The sequence below is a fragment of the Musca autumnalis genome, unplaced genomic scaffold (assembly GCF_047663935.1).
Source record: "Musca autumnalis isolate F117 unplaced genomic scaffold, ASM4766393v1 scaffold_5, whole genome shotgun sequence".
Taxonomy (NCBI): domain Eukaryota; kingdom Metazoa; phylum Arthropoda; class Insecta; order Diptera; family Muscidae; genus Musca; species Musca autumnalis.
In genome coordinates, this window is record NW_027412088.1 from 94,796,203 (window position 1) to 94,811,485 (window position 15,283).

General features: G+C 34.3%; 1 protein-coding gene across 1 annotated transcript; it reads left to right on the forward strand.

The window, feature by feature from the left end:
• The first annotated feature begins 1,605 nt into the window (after positions 1 to 1,605).
• On the forward strand, positions 1,606 to 2,662 carry LOC141406051 (ryncolin-4-like). Its single transcript, XM_073991064.1, has 3 exons — positions 1,606 to 1,753; positions 1,813 to 2,441; positions 2,509 to 2,662. Exons 1-3 carry the CDS (start codon positions 1,673 to 1,675, stop codon positions 2,630 to 2,632), a joined length of 834 nt encoding a protein of 277 aa, XP_073847165.1. The 5' UTR covers positions 1,606 to 1,672; the 3' UTR covers positions 2,633 to 2,662.
• Positions 2,663 to 15,283: the final 12,621 nt, after the last annotated feature.

Sequence of the window (15,283 nt, forward strand, 5' to 3'; positions counted from 1 at the left end):
GACCTCCATACTAAATTTCGTGACAATCGGTCCATAATTGCGGCCTCTAGCTTGATTACAATTTTTAATGGACGGACAGACGGACGGACGGACGGACGGACGGACACACATCGCTAAATCGCTTTATCTCGTCGAGATATGAAGTTTGGTATACCACATGAGGGGTCTACGACGAATATTTCGCGGCGTTACATGAATTTTTGGGAAAACAAACTTATTATACCCTTTTCCACATTGTGGTATAGGGTATAATTAGTTTTATTATTATGGAAAAACATAGATTTTTAGGATATAAAATTCGTTTGTTTATTCTGTCAAAAACCTTGTTAGTTTGGCTAGGTTTACGACGTTTCCGACGTATGTAATATACGTCAGAAATGTATGTCATTTACGTCATCATTGTAGACAGACCATCTCTGGTCCCTAGCCGGCAGCATTTGGATGCAAATAGAGAAACTTTGTTGAACACATATGCTGCACTGAGGTCCAGGAATACAAGTGGAACGCAATGGAAGAGTACTTAGAACTGCGACAGGGTGCCTCCCCATGTCTTCAGCGGACCATTTATATTCTTCCCGTACGTAAGCATCGCATTCTAATATTCATATGGCGGATAGGAAACCCGCCCAGGCATATCAAGAAAGATCTTCATGATCTAGGCTGAAAGACCCAACATTATAAGAGACAAATCATAGAACAACAGGGAGCCACCGTAATGCAGTGGTGAGCACGTCTGTCTTGCACCGGGAAGGTCTGCGGCTTAATCCTTGACCTGAACATCAAAATTTTCGCCGGAGGCAAAGTCTCTGAGAGTAACGTTAGTTTGCTTTTTCCTAGTATTTCAGCCATGAAAAACGTATCTTCAAGTGGTGTCATAAGACAAGGCGTTCGGACTCGGTGACAAAACGTTGGTCCCATATCAAGAAGAAGTCTCTATTGTACATTCGGAGATGTTGTGGGAACATATGTACATATGTATGTGTATGTTACCATAGAAAAACAAGCGTATTAGGCATACAGACATATGCAGTTACTGATGCTATATGTGATGATGTGAATGTTGTGAATGTTGTCCACAGAGTACATTCGACATTTGTAGGAGGTGAAGAGCGTTAGCTGTCTCGACAGACTTGAGTAATTTTGGCTCAACTACATACGTTGAGGGAGACGTGCATAAAACAGCATGCAGTACGGGTCCTGTCGAGACACTTCACATTTTCAACTGCCAAACTAAATCTACTCAACTAACTCCATAAGCTATATGGTGAAAGCCAGCGGAAGCTCTCCTCATTGGGGGGATAACAATTCAAAATTTTTAGTTGATTTTTTTTTTAATTATCAACAAATTACCTCCTCTTAAAAAAACTAATAATTCAAAATTCTCACAATAACGCACAATTTAAAATATGACGTGATGTTGGTGGTTTGGAAACGAACGATTTTGTTGTTGTAATGTTATCTTTTGAGAAATATTTTTTTTGGTTTCCTACAACCAATGGAAGGAAATAAGAGGGCAATGTATTTCGTTAGGGGATTTTTTCATGTTGAAGAACAAAATAAAGGGAATGCAAATTTTGTATTTGAAGCCGCAACTATAATATCAGCAATATGCAGCGGTCATTTTCAATTATTCTACGGCTGCAAGTGGAACAATTTGGACCGGGCATAAAATATGGCAATCGCAATAAATACAAACCTTCTGGTATTTATTTTGATATTTTTAAAAATCTTCAATGGAGTACGAATGGAAGAGGTAAGAAAGTGCGCTATACGCTTGAGTCAACAAATAATTTCAAAAAATTTTTATTTTAGTTGTCGGGTGTGACAAAACTTCAACAAAATGAATCTTTGATAATTTTTGATATGCATGGAAAGTTAAATGAGCTGGAGCAGAGTTTCGTGAACACCCATCGTTTGTTGGAAGAAACCCAACAGAATTTGACAAACTGTCTAAATGAAAATCCCCAAATCAATGGAGTTTTAGAGAAAATTCACAAACTAGAGATGCAGGTAAAGGAAATTCGTCAGAATACCAAGAAGTCTGGTGAAATTGTCATACAACGACGCATGGATGGCTCCGAGGATTTCTTTCGTCCCTGGTCGGATTATAAGCAAGGATTTGGCAATAGTTCTGGTGAATTTTTCATTGGTTTGGATAAATTGAATAAACTTACCAATTCCCGCCCCTATGAGTTACTGATCGTCATGGAAGATTGGGAAAATGATTGCCGCTATGCCAGATATGATCAATTTATTATTGGCACTGAAGCTGAAAAATATGTACTGAAGTCATTGGGTAAATATAGCGGTTCCGCTGCTGATTCTTTGAGCTATTCATTGGGCCAGAGATTCTCAACGAAAGATCAGGACAATGATGTTTGGAATAAAAACTGTGCTGTTGAATATACCGGTGCTTGGTGGTATAAGGAATGTCACAGAAGGTCGGTATTTAATTGGTCTTAAAAAGAAAATATGGAAATAAGATTTTTTTTATTTTTTTCGCCTTAGCAATCTGAATGGTAGCTACTTGAAAGGAAAAACTACAGAATATGCTAAGGGTATAGTTTGGTATCATTTTAAAGGGGACTATTATTCTTTGAAATTCGTTGAAATGATATTACGACCGACTTAAATTATTATCTTTTTTACATTTTTTAATAAATGTGTGGGTGTATAGCATCCAAAGCTCTGTGGAATAAGAGCGAACGTACACATGACTTTATTTACTCAATCACTGGCCACTTTCGTTATCTGGGGCCTTTTCGTGAAAGTAAGTATGCATCTACTGTATAGATGGTCAACATTTTTTTTTGCCAATTTTCAGGGAGTATGGACTTGCTCCCCAAAAAAATTGTAACGTCGTAGCTAGGGGCACATACAGAACATATTCAGGCCAATCATTAATATTTCCCTCGGAATTTTCTGCACGGAAAATAATTTTAAAAGTGAAAATCCTTTAAAATTAGTGTTTTAAAATGTTAAAAACTACTAGAATCTCTTAATTATGGAATATCCTCGCCAAATCGATAAAAACATTCCCGTTTTCGACATTAATAGGGAAATAAAATTCCGCACGGAATTTTTATTCATGATTGCCCTGATCGTCACGAATGAAAACACGAGTCCTTAAACTGCACTCTTTCCAAACATTGTAGTCAATATTCGACATAATCCGATATACAACGTCGGGAAAAAATCGATTTCTCCATTCTTGGGTTACTGTCCAGTTTAGTTGGTGCCAGGATCTTGGAGCTTTTGGGCCATTATCTCAGGAAATATGCCCCCGTCGTTAAACGGCCAACAAGAAAAACTTGTTGAAAAAATCAACACGATACCAGACGAGCTATTAAACTGTATCTTTTCCAAACTTCGCGTGGGAGGTACACGAAGAAGTATACTTATTGAGGCTAAACGACAAATTATTTTCTAGTTTTAAGTGCATTTATAAGTAAAACACTGAAACTTAATTTTTTTTTAATTATCTTTTATTGTAACAAACTTTGTTCGTTGCGTTTTTATTTTAATGATTAAAGAAAGTTCTAAAAAAATCGCGTCTTAATATAATAAGCTGTAATATCCTATTAACGTTTACAAAATTTATACCCTTTACGATAATGGAGACAAACTTCTGAAATGTGTGAAATGGATTCTCGAAAAATCGAATTTCTTACAAATTTTTACGTATTTACAAACATATTTTTTAAAATATTATACTTACGAAAAATACATAAAAAATTGCAATGCATCCAGACACCGTGGGAAATAAAATGAAGCACAAGTGGTGAAGGTTGGAGCTATAATATTCGCGTTATTTGCAAAAATACGAAAAAAATATGAAGAAAAAATAAGTCATATTATTATTTACTTTCTTTTATATGCTTTTATTTTTATGTTTTTATAGAAAAATTTGAAGAAAAATGTTTGAGTTTTTCATCTTTTTTGTCGAAATATAGCGCAATATTGAAGATATTTCGTTGAAACCAAATGTTGCCTCATAGTTTTCCAATTAGCGAACAGTTTTAGATAATTATATCAAATCAGAAGGATTTGCTAGTGGCGCATTAAATTAAAATAAACTTCTATTTAATATTACAACTTTTGAAATGCATATAAACCGCGAAATTGTCAAGATGTTATGATGCGCATCCGATTTTTAAATACAGCGAATCAATGAATTTCGTTTCAGTGCGATCCATCAAGAACCGTGGATGTAGCATCGTACTCAATTTTTAGAAAAAATTCGGATTCTCAATAGTTTTTAAATATCTGTTTTCGCACAATTTAATCAGGCGTATAGCTCTATTTATTTGCTTACACGCAGAAAAATATATGTTGGAAATATGTTTGAATCCAAACAAATTTATGTTTGGGACTGCCTGCAACAAATATCCCAGCAAAATGTTCGATGCCAAAGATGACATTCAATCATGGGTGCAAGTGATCTAGCATGTCATCTTTTTAGCATCTTCATCGATGAATTTTATATGAGCGTGGACCCCAAAAGATGACGTTCTCTTCTGGATCCTAAGCATGTCATTTTAACCAATGCGTTGACATGTCATTTCCACCAATGCTTTGGCATGTCATTTCCACCAATGATTTGACATGTCATTTTCACCAATGATTTGACACGTCATTTTCACCCATGCTTTGACATGTCATTTTAACCAATGCTTTGGCATGTTGTATAAGTTCGATACATTGGTTACGCCAATGTATATGTTCGATACATTGTCTCCCCTTCCCAGCATTACAATTAACTACGTTAATTGGCCGCTCTTTCGAGCTCTATGAGGAAATCTTCTCTGCACTTCTTCCAGGAGCCTTATTCGCCTAGTTCGGATTGTAGGAGAGAGTTCGCTCTTTTCTACTACTTCTCCTGGAAAGCTTATTCGCATAGTTCGGATGCAGAGGGGCGCTTTCCAATGCTGCGGTCGTAGTTGATTGTCACGGCCTTATTATCGTTATTCTGCCCACCTGCAACTACACTTGTTCTTTCGCTCTTGTTAACGACACACGCATAAAGGTAAAGTCTTGTTTCTTTGAAACCCACCAACTTTACAAATAAAGAATTGAAAATATTTACATAAACAAAATTACATACACAAATTGTTTTTATTTCTTTTCTTTTTGGGTTTCGCAAACACTGGTATCACGCCAACACATGTCATTTTCACCAACCCCTTGGCATGAAATTTTCATGTCTTGTTTGGAAAATGGAAATGCTGTATTGAAATATGGTTTTCATGAAAAACAAAACTCTTTATTAATTCAAACGAATTCATAAAATAACTACAATTAATTTATCAGTTTAGTTTTTCAAAAGTTTACATCCAAAATTGCAATGTAATCACCACCGCTGCAACGCAAAAGATTACTTCCTCCGTTCTCCGCAACTGATATTCTTTCATCTTACAAAAGGTTTTTTCAACTATCTTCCCATCACCAGTTCAGATTTCGACATGGACTCCAAATGCACTCCTTTAAGTATTTTTATTTCGTAAATTACTATTATTTTATAATTTTGTTATTTTATAACAACATTTTGGTAATTTATACTCTTTTGTTTAGTGACGGAAATATGTAGGGATCTACAACCCGGCTTGCTTTAGGGATCTCTAAGAACAAAATGTAATGAACGAGGTTGAGAGACTTTTTATGGAAAATACCATTTATGCTTAATTAATTTATTTTTAATTGTTTCTTTCCAAAAGTAGTTTCTTCTTTATTTTCAGATTCTTGTTCCTTTTCGTTTCGGACTTTTTTTTCAAATTCCAAGAAGCGAGATTTGATTGATTTCATTCTATGTCAGATTTAGAAAAGACAAGGGAACTTTTAAAATAGCAATGTGTGCAGTCCGATTCTATTTTTAGCTCGATGGTTGGGACTTCATATAATACCAATTGTTTAGAAGTTTTAGTTGTTTGATATGCAGGAAATGTAAGACAACATCACGACGACAGTTCTAACAACTTTGGTCTGTTCCAGAAACTGCAAGAATCTACTTATTTTTACTACGATAACAATTTTTCCTTTATGTTATCGGAAAAAATAGTAAAAATTAGTAGATTTTTGCAGTACTGGAACATACCAAAATGAAAATAAACAGGTGTGTAAATAAAAACACAAACATCATCTCTATTGGATCGATGGAATGGGTACAAATGCTGATGAAAAGATCGGATCTTTCACGACTTCCTTTGCATTGGTTCAAATCCTAATGAAAAGATTGGATCTTCCACGACTTCCTTTGAACCAATGCAAAAGATGACATGAAATCACGTCATCGCAAAGAACCCCTTCCGTCAAATTTTGCTGGGATGTATATGTTTGCAACATTTTGTAACATATCTCAATTTTATTTGTTTGGATACCAACATATCTTTTATGGGTGAAGAGAGGATTTTTGTCAAAGAGCGTAACAACAGGACTCTCGCTTGTATTATAAAAAAGAGCTGTGTGTATGGTGTAATAGAAGACGCAGAAGCGAAGACGAGAGGGCAAAAAAAGTTTCCCAGCAAAATGTTCGATGCCAAAGATGACATTCAATCATGGGTGCAAGTGATCTAGCATGTCATCTTTTTAGCATCTTCATCGATGAATTTTATATGAGCGTGGACCCCAAAAGATGACGTTCTTTTCTGGATCCTAAGCATATCATTTTAACCAATGCGTTGACATGTCATTTTCACCAATGCTTTGACACGTCATTTTCACCCATGCTTTGACATGTCATTTTCACCAACCCCTTGCCATGAAATTTTCATGTCTTGTTTGGAAAATGGAAATGCTGTATTGAAATATGGTTTTCATGAAAAACAAAACTCTATATTAATTCAAACGAATTCAAATAGCTACAATTAATTTATCAGTTTAGTTTTTCAAAAGTTTACATCCAAAATTGCAATGTAATCACCACCGCTGCAACGCAAAAGATTACTTCCTCCGTTCTCCGCAACTGATATTCTTTCATCTTACAAAAAGTTTTTTCAATTATCTTCCCATCACCAGTTCAGATTTCAACATGGACTCCAAATGCACTCCTTTAAGTATTTTTATTTCGTAAATTACTTTTATTTTATAATTTTGTTATTTTATAACAACATTTTGGTAATTTATACTCTTTTGTTTAGTGACGGAAATATGTAGGGATCTACAACCCGGCTTGCTTTAGGGATCTCTAAGAACAAAATGTAACGAACGGGGAGGAGAGACTTTTTATGGAAAATACCATTTATGCTTAATTAATTTATTTTTAATTGTTTCTTTCCAAAAGTAGTTTCTTCTTTATTTTCAGATTCTTGTTCCTTTTCGTTTCGGACTTTTTTTTTCAAATTCCAAGAAGCGAGATTTGATTGATTTCATTCTATGTCAGATTTAGAACAAACAAGGGAACTTTTAAAATAGCAATGTGTGCAGTCCGATTCTATTTTTAGGTCGATGGTTGGGACTTCATATAATACCAATTGTTTAGAAGTTTTAGTTGTTTGATATGCAGGAAATGTAAGACAACATCACGATCGTATGTTATCGGAAAAAATAGTAAAAATTAGTAGATTTTTGCAGTACTGGAACATACCAAAATGAAAATAAACAGGTGTGTAAATAAAAACACAAACATCATCTCGATTGGATCGATGGAATGGGCACAAATGCTGATGAAAAGATCGGATCTTTCACGACTTCCTTTGCAGTGGTTCAAATCCTAATGAAAAGATCGGATCTTTCACGACTTCCTTTGAACCAATGCAAAAGATGACATGAAATCACGTCATCGCAAAGAACCCCTTCCGTCAAATTTTGCTGGGTTGTTTTTGGTTTGGTGGTGTGTATGCGGTGTGCGGCCAAACGCTGTGTTTCGTGCTTTCTTGTTGTTGTTGCGAGTTTTCCCCAACCTAGAGGAAAAGAAAAAAATTAATTATTTTTGTTCGATTTTTCATCAGTTTTCTAAAGACAATCGCAAAGACGGTAAAATTAGTGAATATAACAGTGTTTTGAGTTTTCTTAAAGTAATGGTGATTTTTAGTAAATTAAATACACAACACATTTTATAATTGGAAGTTTTATAATTGAAAAAAAGGTGAATGGAAATATTTTATTGGACAAATTAGAAATCGCATTTAATATTGGTAAAAACATTAATACAATTTTCATTTACATGCATATATCAGGAAAAATGTGTAAAATTGTCTTTTCCATTTCAAAAAAATCAAAAATATTTTTTGATACTACATCAATGATTTTTGGTACATAGATTAAGAAAAAAATCAGCATTCCAAATCTGTTTTCGTTACTAACTTTGATCGTTGCGCGCAAAAGATATGACCGTTTTAATTATGATAATAAGAAAAATTTCTAAAAAAATCGCGGCTTAATATAATTAGCTGTTATATCCCATTATCGTTAACTGAATTCGTAACCTTTGCGATGATGTAAAAAATAATCGCAAAGTCTCAATGGATTCGCGAAAAATCAAATTTGTTAAAAAATTTCATGTATTTACAAACATATTTTCGAAAAAATAGCGCTCATAGTTACGAAAAATATATAAAAAAAAATATAACAGCATCCAGACATTATGAGGAATAAAATGAAACCTAAGTTGTGAAAGTTGGAGCTATAGTATTCATGTTATTTGCAAAAATACGAAGAAAATATTACGAAAAAATTAAAATCATATTATTCTAATTTTATTTTTTTATGGTTTTATAGGAAAAGTTGGAGAAAAAATGTTTGAGTTCTTCGGCATTTTCGTCAAAATTTCACGCAATAATGAGGATATTCCGTTGTAACAAATTTTTCGCTTATAGTTTTCCTATTGGATAATATTATTAGAACCTTATATTAAACCACAAGGAATTCCAATTGTGGCATAACGTTAAAATAATGTTATATTGAATATTACAACATTTGAGACGCATATAAACCGCGTAATTATGAAAATGACATGATGCGCATCCGATTTTCCAACACAGCGAATCAATCCTTTTTATTTGATGTACAGTTTGTCAAATTCTATTTGGCGGCCACGATGTAGCATCTGCTGCATTTAAGGGTGCAAAATACAGTAAAATGCTCATAATTTCCGCGAAGTTCATTTACATTTTATGCGCATCCGATTTCAATAATCACCATTAAAAAATACATCATTCTACGCCGTTTCAATGCGATCCATCAAGAACCGTGGATGTAGCATCGCACTTAATTTTTAGAAAAAATCTATTATATCTCTGGATTAGCGATAGTTTTGAAATATCTGTTTTCGCGCAGTTTAAACACGCGTATCGATCTATTTATTTAAGTAGAACTGACACATCCAAAACGCGTTTTAATATGCGATATTTTCAAAATATTTTTTTGCAAGTTTTCGAAATTTGAGGGGTATCATATCCGCCGATCTAGTGGGTGGATTTTTACGCGTCGTGGCTTGTTAGATTCAGAACGTAAAAAAACTAAATTTACGCGGGTTTCCACGGAAATCCAATGACGTTTGTAAATTTTAAACCAAAAAAATAGGTTTTTGTGAAAAATTTACGCACAAAAATTTCGTGTTTAGGCGCAGATTACTGTGATCCTGTGAGGGCTACACCCTCATATTATACATTAAAAAATGCGAAATCGCGAGTACTACAATCCAATAATAAGCTTTTAGGGAAATCCTGCTGCGCGTCCCGATTAGAGCAGAAATTCAAAAAACCCCATTTTTCAGGTTTCAAAATGTCAGCATCCGTTTGAGGTAGATACAGTGGATATATTAAAAAATCATACATTAGAAACTTCAACTCTGAAGTGTGCTCTTTAACTTTTCCTTTGAGCATTAAGCTCTACATTGTGTTGTAAAACCACTAATTGGAAAATAACATAATGAAACTCGTTTATTTCAACGATTTTTTCCGATTTTTTTGCATTAGTACGACCACAGCTTCAGCTCAAATTATTATTTTAAGAAACCCCTCGGTGAATCGGGCTAAAACAGTTTATTTTGCCGAAATGCGGTCAAAAGTTATGGTATAGTAAAACTGATCGCGAGTTACAATACCCCATACCTCAGTTTCAACAAAAGTTAATTTTCTACAAAAAGCTTGATATTTGACATATGGATGTACCTACTTATTACATTATATAATCATTTGATTCCAGATCCCGATTTCCTGTTGGTGATTTCAATTTTGAGGAGAATATGTTTTATTTCACAACTAACGAAATGTGTTTAACGATGTTTCTATATTTTATAATTAATAGTTTTCATTTGTTTTTCTTTCTAAAAGTGTGACACTATTCCATGTATTTGGAATTTTTTTATGTACCTATTCGTCTGTTGTTGTTTTTGTGTTTGGTATTTCTAATAAAAGAACAACCTCGATCATTCATAAATGTGTGTGTATGTGTATGTTTTTGTGGCATTTGGGTTTGTATTTATATTTCATCCAAACAAATATTTGTTTGCACTCAAACAAATACTTGTTTGCAACCAAACACAAATTTGCTTGCAGGACCCAAATATATGTTATGTTTGGTACTGCTACAAACATATATATGATTGCTGCAAAATATGTCGGGACATATGTTAGAGAGACCGTTTTTTTCCTCCGTGTAGGAATGACATATAGAAAACACGTTAAATGCGCGATATTTTCAAAAACATATCCGCCGATCTACTGGATCGATTTATACGCACCCTGGTTTATTAGATTCACAATGCAAAAAAAAAAAACTCAATTTACGCGTGTTTCCACTGAAGTCGAATGACAGTTGTACATTTTAAACCAAAAAAAGCAGTTTTTTTTGAAAAATGTACGCTCGAAAATTTCTACTTGGAGACAGGATTGCTGATCCTATGAAGTTTACACTATCGAGTTATACTTGTACAGTACAATCACATGCTAAGAGTTTAGATAAATCCAGCTGCGCGTTCTGATTAGAGCAAAAATTCAAGAAAAACACACACAAAGAAAAATTTTCAGTCCTCAAAATGTCAGCATCAGTTTGAAGCAGATAAATACAATGGATATTTAAAAAATCATACATTTGAAACCTTATCATTGAAGTGTATTCCTGCAACTTCTTCTTTGAACATTGATCTCGATATTGTGTTGTAAAGACACTGATTCGTTCTTATCATAAAAAAGGTAGACCCATACTTATATATACCAAAACAAGTGAGCAAAGGCTATAGTCGGGACGGGGTCTACTATGTGATACCCTACACCACTACACCTGACTTAGAACTAACTAAACCAAAATAATTAATAATTTTATATTTGACTATTGTCCACAATCTACTGATTGAAAGGTTTACAGAAGAGAAGAAGAAGAGAAGCTAAGGTATTTGTCATTCAAATAAATACTTATTAATATTAAAATTGGGATAGCATAGCGCATTTTGCAATAACTCTGATATTTTACTACCAATTACAAAACATTTGTTATCAATCACTATCGGGCTCTCCCCTTTTAATATGTTCAACAGAAATATAGATATCCGCATTGGAAATAAAATTCTACAAATTGGAAATTGGTATATCTGAGCGTCTTTTTCTATATGTCTAGTATTTGAACACTTTTGGTAACGCAATTGAGATCAATTTAAAAATCAGAATGTTGTAATTTTTATAGGTGACTTTGTTAAAATTTACCCAACAAAGCTCGAATATTCGCAATTGCAATTCAAGAATAAAAATATTACCCCAACCTACATGTCATTATTGTAAAAGTGATCTTTTCTTCCTCCATTGATAGGCTTTGCTTTTGGAATACTCCTATTAGAAGCGGAGATATTAGAATAGGATTAAAACGTTGAATTTTCTACATACAGTTAGACAACAAATGTATTGCAAAGGCCAACATTGTACAAAATTTCATATTAATTGTTCATTTATGGCAACAAATTATGTAACAAGTAAGAAAGTATCAGTCAGCTTTGCCGACAGAGATATACAGAGATAAAAAATAAATATAAGTCCCAATTTACATTAGGCGAGTTTACTTGCGGCAATTGTCAGTTTGTAGGTGAGAGAGGGTGCTGAGAGGCAAAGGGTTACCATATGCCTCACCTCTCTCTCCTACAAAATGACAATTGCCGCAAGTAAACTCGACCAATGTAAATTGGGACTAAATAAATTAAATACCCTCAGCCTGTGTATATTGAAAAAAATTTTTTCCAAACACGTATTTATGTATTTAGGGTGTTTTAAAAATTTTGGATGTATGAACGGACATAAATGTTGATTAGGATTAAAGATTAAAAGTTTTGAGGAGGAGATACTTAACGGAATGGATCGACATTGACCATTATGGAAGTGGGTCTAAAACCACTACATATGGTGCCATAGGGGCTTTTTGCATCCTTCGGGCTGTGTATTCAAGAAGTATGGACTTGCCCTAAAAAAATTTTACCATCGTAATTGAGGCAGCGAATGCAAGTTGCTTCAACAAAAATCAAAGAGATTCGATTGCAGACATAGTATATATTGAACCATATATAGATCAGGTTGAAATATGGACTATAGGTAGATATATCAGGATGTGTAAAATATGGTCCAATTCGGCAACTCCCTTCAAGAGTTACTGTACGAACAATTTTTCCGAACATTTTTGAAACTTTGTGAGGGAGGTAACTGAATGAGTGGACCGATATGGCTTATCTTCGAACTTAAATTATGTTTGGACAAAATATTACTAAGGCACAATTTTGGACCGAATTGCCAGATCCGTTCGAGAGTTATCTTGCGCTCCAACCACCTCACACGGTGTAATAGGGGTTTTTGCAACTTTCAGGCTATTTTCTCAGGAAGTGTGGACTTGCACCAAATGAAACTTGTACCGTCGTATGGGGGCAGTGAATACAAGTTGCTGAAACAAAACAAATCAAAGCGATTCGAGAGCAGGTCCTAAACTGAACTTATCCTAAATTTTGTGTGGGAGGTACCCGAAGGAGTGGACCGATTGAGTCCATTTTGGAACCTCATCTAACTCTGGTAGACATTTCACGACTTGCAAAGTATGGACCAAATCAGTTACTCCCTTCAAAAGTTATCGTACGTACAAAATTTCCGAACATTTTCGAACTTTTGTGGGGGAGGTACCGGAAGGAGTGGACCGATATAACCCATCTTCGAACTTAAACTAAGTTTGGACAAGATATTACGAAAGCCAAATTTTGGATCGAATCGGTTGATCCCTTCGAGAGTTATCGTGCGCTCCAGCCAGCCAGACAGACAGACAGACGGATGGACATTGCTCAATCGACTCCAAGTTGTTGGAAACACATTTCGTCCAAACATACTTGGGGTATAAAACCATTATTTGGATGAGGCACATTTTGTCCGTATGAAAGTGTATATACCCTGGTTAGCATAAATGCTGAGGGTATAAAAATTATACGGTTTTTTGTGCAAATCTCTTGCTATTGGTCCCCAAAACAATATTCCGTCAAAATATGCAAAGTTTATTTGCGATTTATAAAAATGCGGTCAAAAATAAGAATTAACTACTAGTTGGAGGTGACAATAAATGTATTGCAAAAATTACCAAATCTACGGTTTTTTTTGGAGAATTACCAAAGTTATGTTCCTTAATGTGTTGTCTATCCACTTTGGACATTCATTAGAGAAGTAATGAGCTTAGTTAAACCAAAATTTAAGGCTCGGCATGTTTCACTCTAAGGGTACTGGCTCCCCAATTTTTATTAAATTTTGATCTTTCGTTGGAGGACTCAAAAAATTTATAAGGGTTGATATCAGGAGTTTGGCCCGAGGTATTTGTCAGTTTAGTTTGGTTATATTACATCAGCAACTTATATAATGATCTGGCTTTTGGAATTATGGTATTTGAACGTGTTTGAGCTTACCGACTTTCAGAATAATGACTATTAAATATTTCCTAATGATGTCAGTGGGATTGTCTTCCCAATCGTTATTATGTCCGTGAACCCGATTGTACATACTTTTTTGCTTGGTAAAAAATATAGTACCCGAAAATTCGGGTATTTTTATATTCCAGCTTTTCTAGAAGGTGCATAATATCCATATTTGATGGGTTTTTAATAGATGTGGCGCAATTTTTGGGATTTATTATGATAGCAGAGTATAATATCTATCCATTTAGTAAAAATTAAGTGATTCCAATAATAATATAATAATAAAATAGGTCTTTCAAAATAATACACTGAGGGTCTGTTTTCCCTATAGTGGGATTTATTATGATAGCAGAGTATAATATCTATCCATTTAGTAAAAATTAAGTGATATTGAGAGAGGAAATATAACTCTATTGTAGGTCTTTCAAAATAATACACTGAGGATCTATTTTTCCCTATAGTGTCCAGAGGTATTTCGATGTTTTCAAAGCCAAAATCGGACTGTTTTGCATTGGTCCATTATCAGACAATACATATTGAGTCAAATTTTCACTCTTTGCATACTTGTCTGCGGCCGATTCGTCATTGTTTATTGTCAACATGGTCTCATACGTTTTTTACCTGTCTGAAGACCCTCCACGACGGCACATTTAATACTGTTAGTCCAGTAGCCGATAAAGTCATAAAAATGCATAATGACTACAAAAATTTTCAAAAATGATTAGTTTTATAGTACTGCTTTTCCCTATGCAATACATTTATTGTCACCTCAAAGTAGTACGTAATTCGTATTACAGTCCGTATTTGTTATAAATTGGAAATAAACTTTGTATATTTCGACGGAATATTGTTTTGGGCGCCAACAGCAAGAGTTGTGAAACAAAAGCAAAACTTTCAGTCAGTACGAAGTAGATGTCGACAGTAGTCAAATATAAAATTAAATATTAATTATTTCGGTTCAGTTCGTCTCAAGTCATTTGGAATAAAAGCCAGATAGATGAAAACTTTAGCATCACCCTACAACAAATGTTTACAAGTGAAAAGCTTATGCACAGGGGTAGTGTTGAAGGGTATCACATAATTGGCCCCGTTCCGACTATTGCATTTGCTCACTTGTTTTATGCTAACGAGGGTATATCACCAATATTTTTGAAAATTTAACATAGCTGAAGCCAAGGTTTACCCTTTTAGAACACGCGACTTGTGATAATATACAATCACAAGTCGCGTGTTCTAAAAGGGTAAACCTTGAATATTTTTGGATAAAATGAAATGTTTTTGGACGTGGCAAAAAATATTGGCCTTAAAAGATAATTTGCGTGGAAGCTGTGGCTATATTTATGTTAAAAATGGGTAAAAATGGGTTGAAGCCACCATGTCTTTTTTTGTTTTCTCTCGATTTGTGAGTAAACCACACTTCTCTCG

Excerpts from the sequence above, each read along its gene's own strand:
- LOC141406051 (XM_073991064.1), top strand. The coding sequence starts at position 1,673 with ATGGCAATCGCAATAAATACAAACCTTCTGGTATTTATTTTGATATTT. Across the intron at positions 1,754-1,812 it reads ATGGAGTACGAATGGAAGAG|TTGTCGGGTGTGACAAAACT; the intron begins GTAAGAAAGTGC and ends TTTTTATTTTAG. Across the intron at positions 2,442-2,508 it reads TATAAGGAATGTCACAGAAG|CAATCTGAATGGTAGCTACT; the intron begins GTCGGTATTTAA and ends TTTTCGCCTTAG.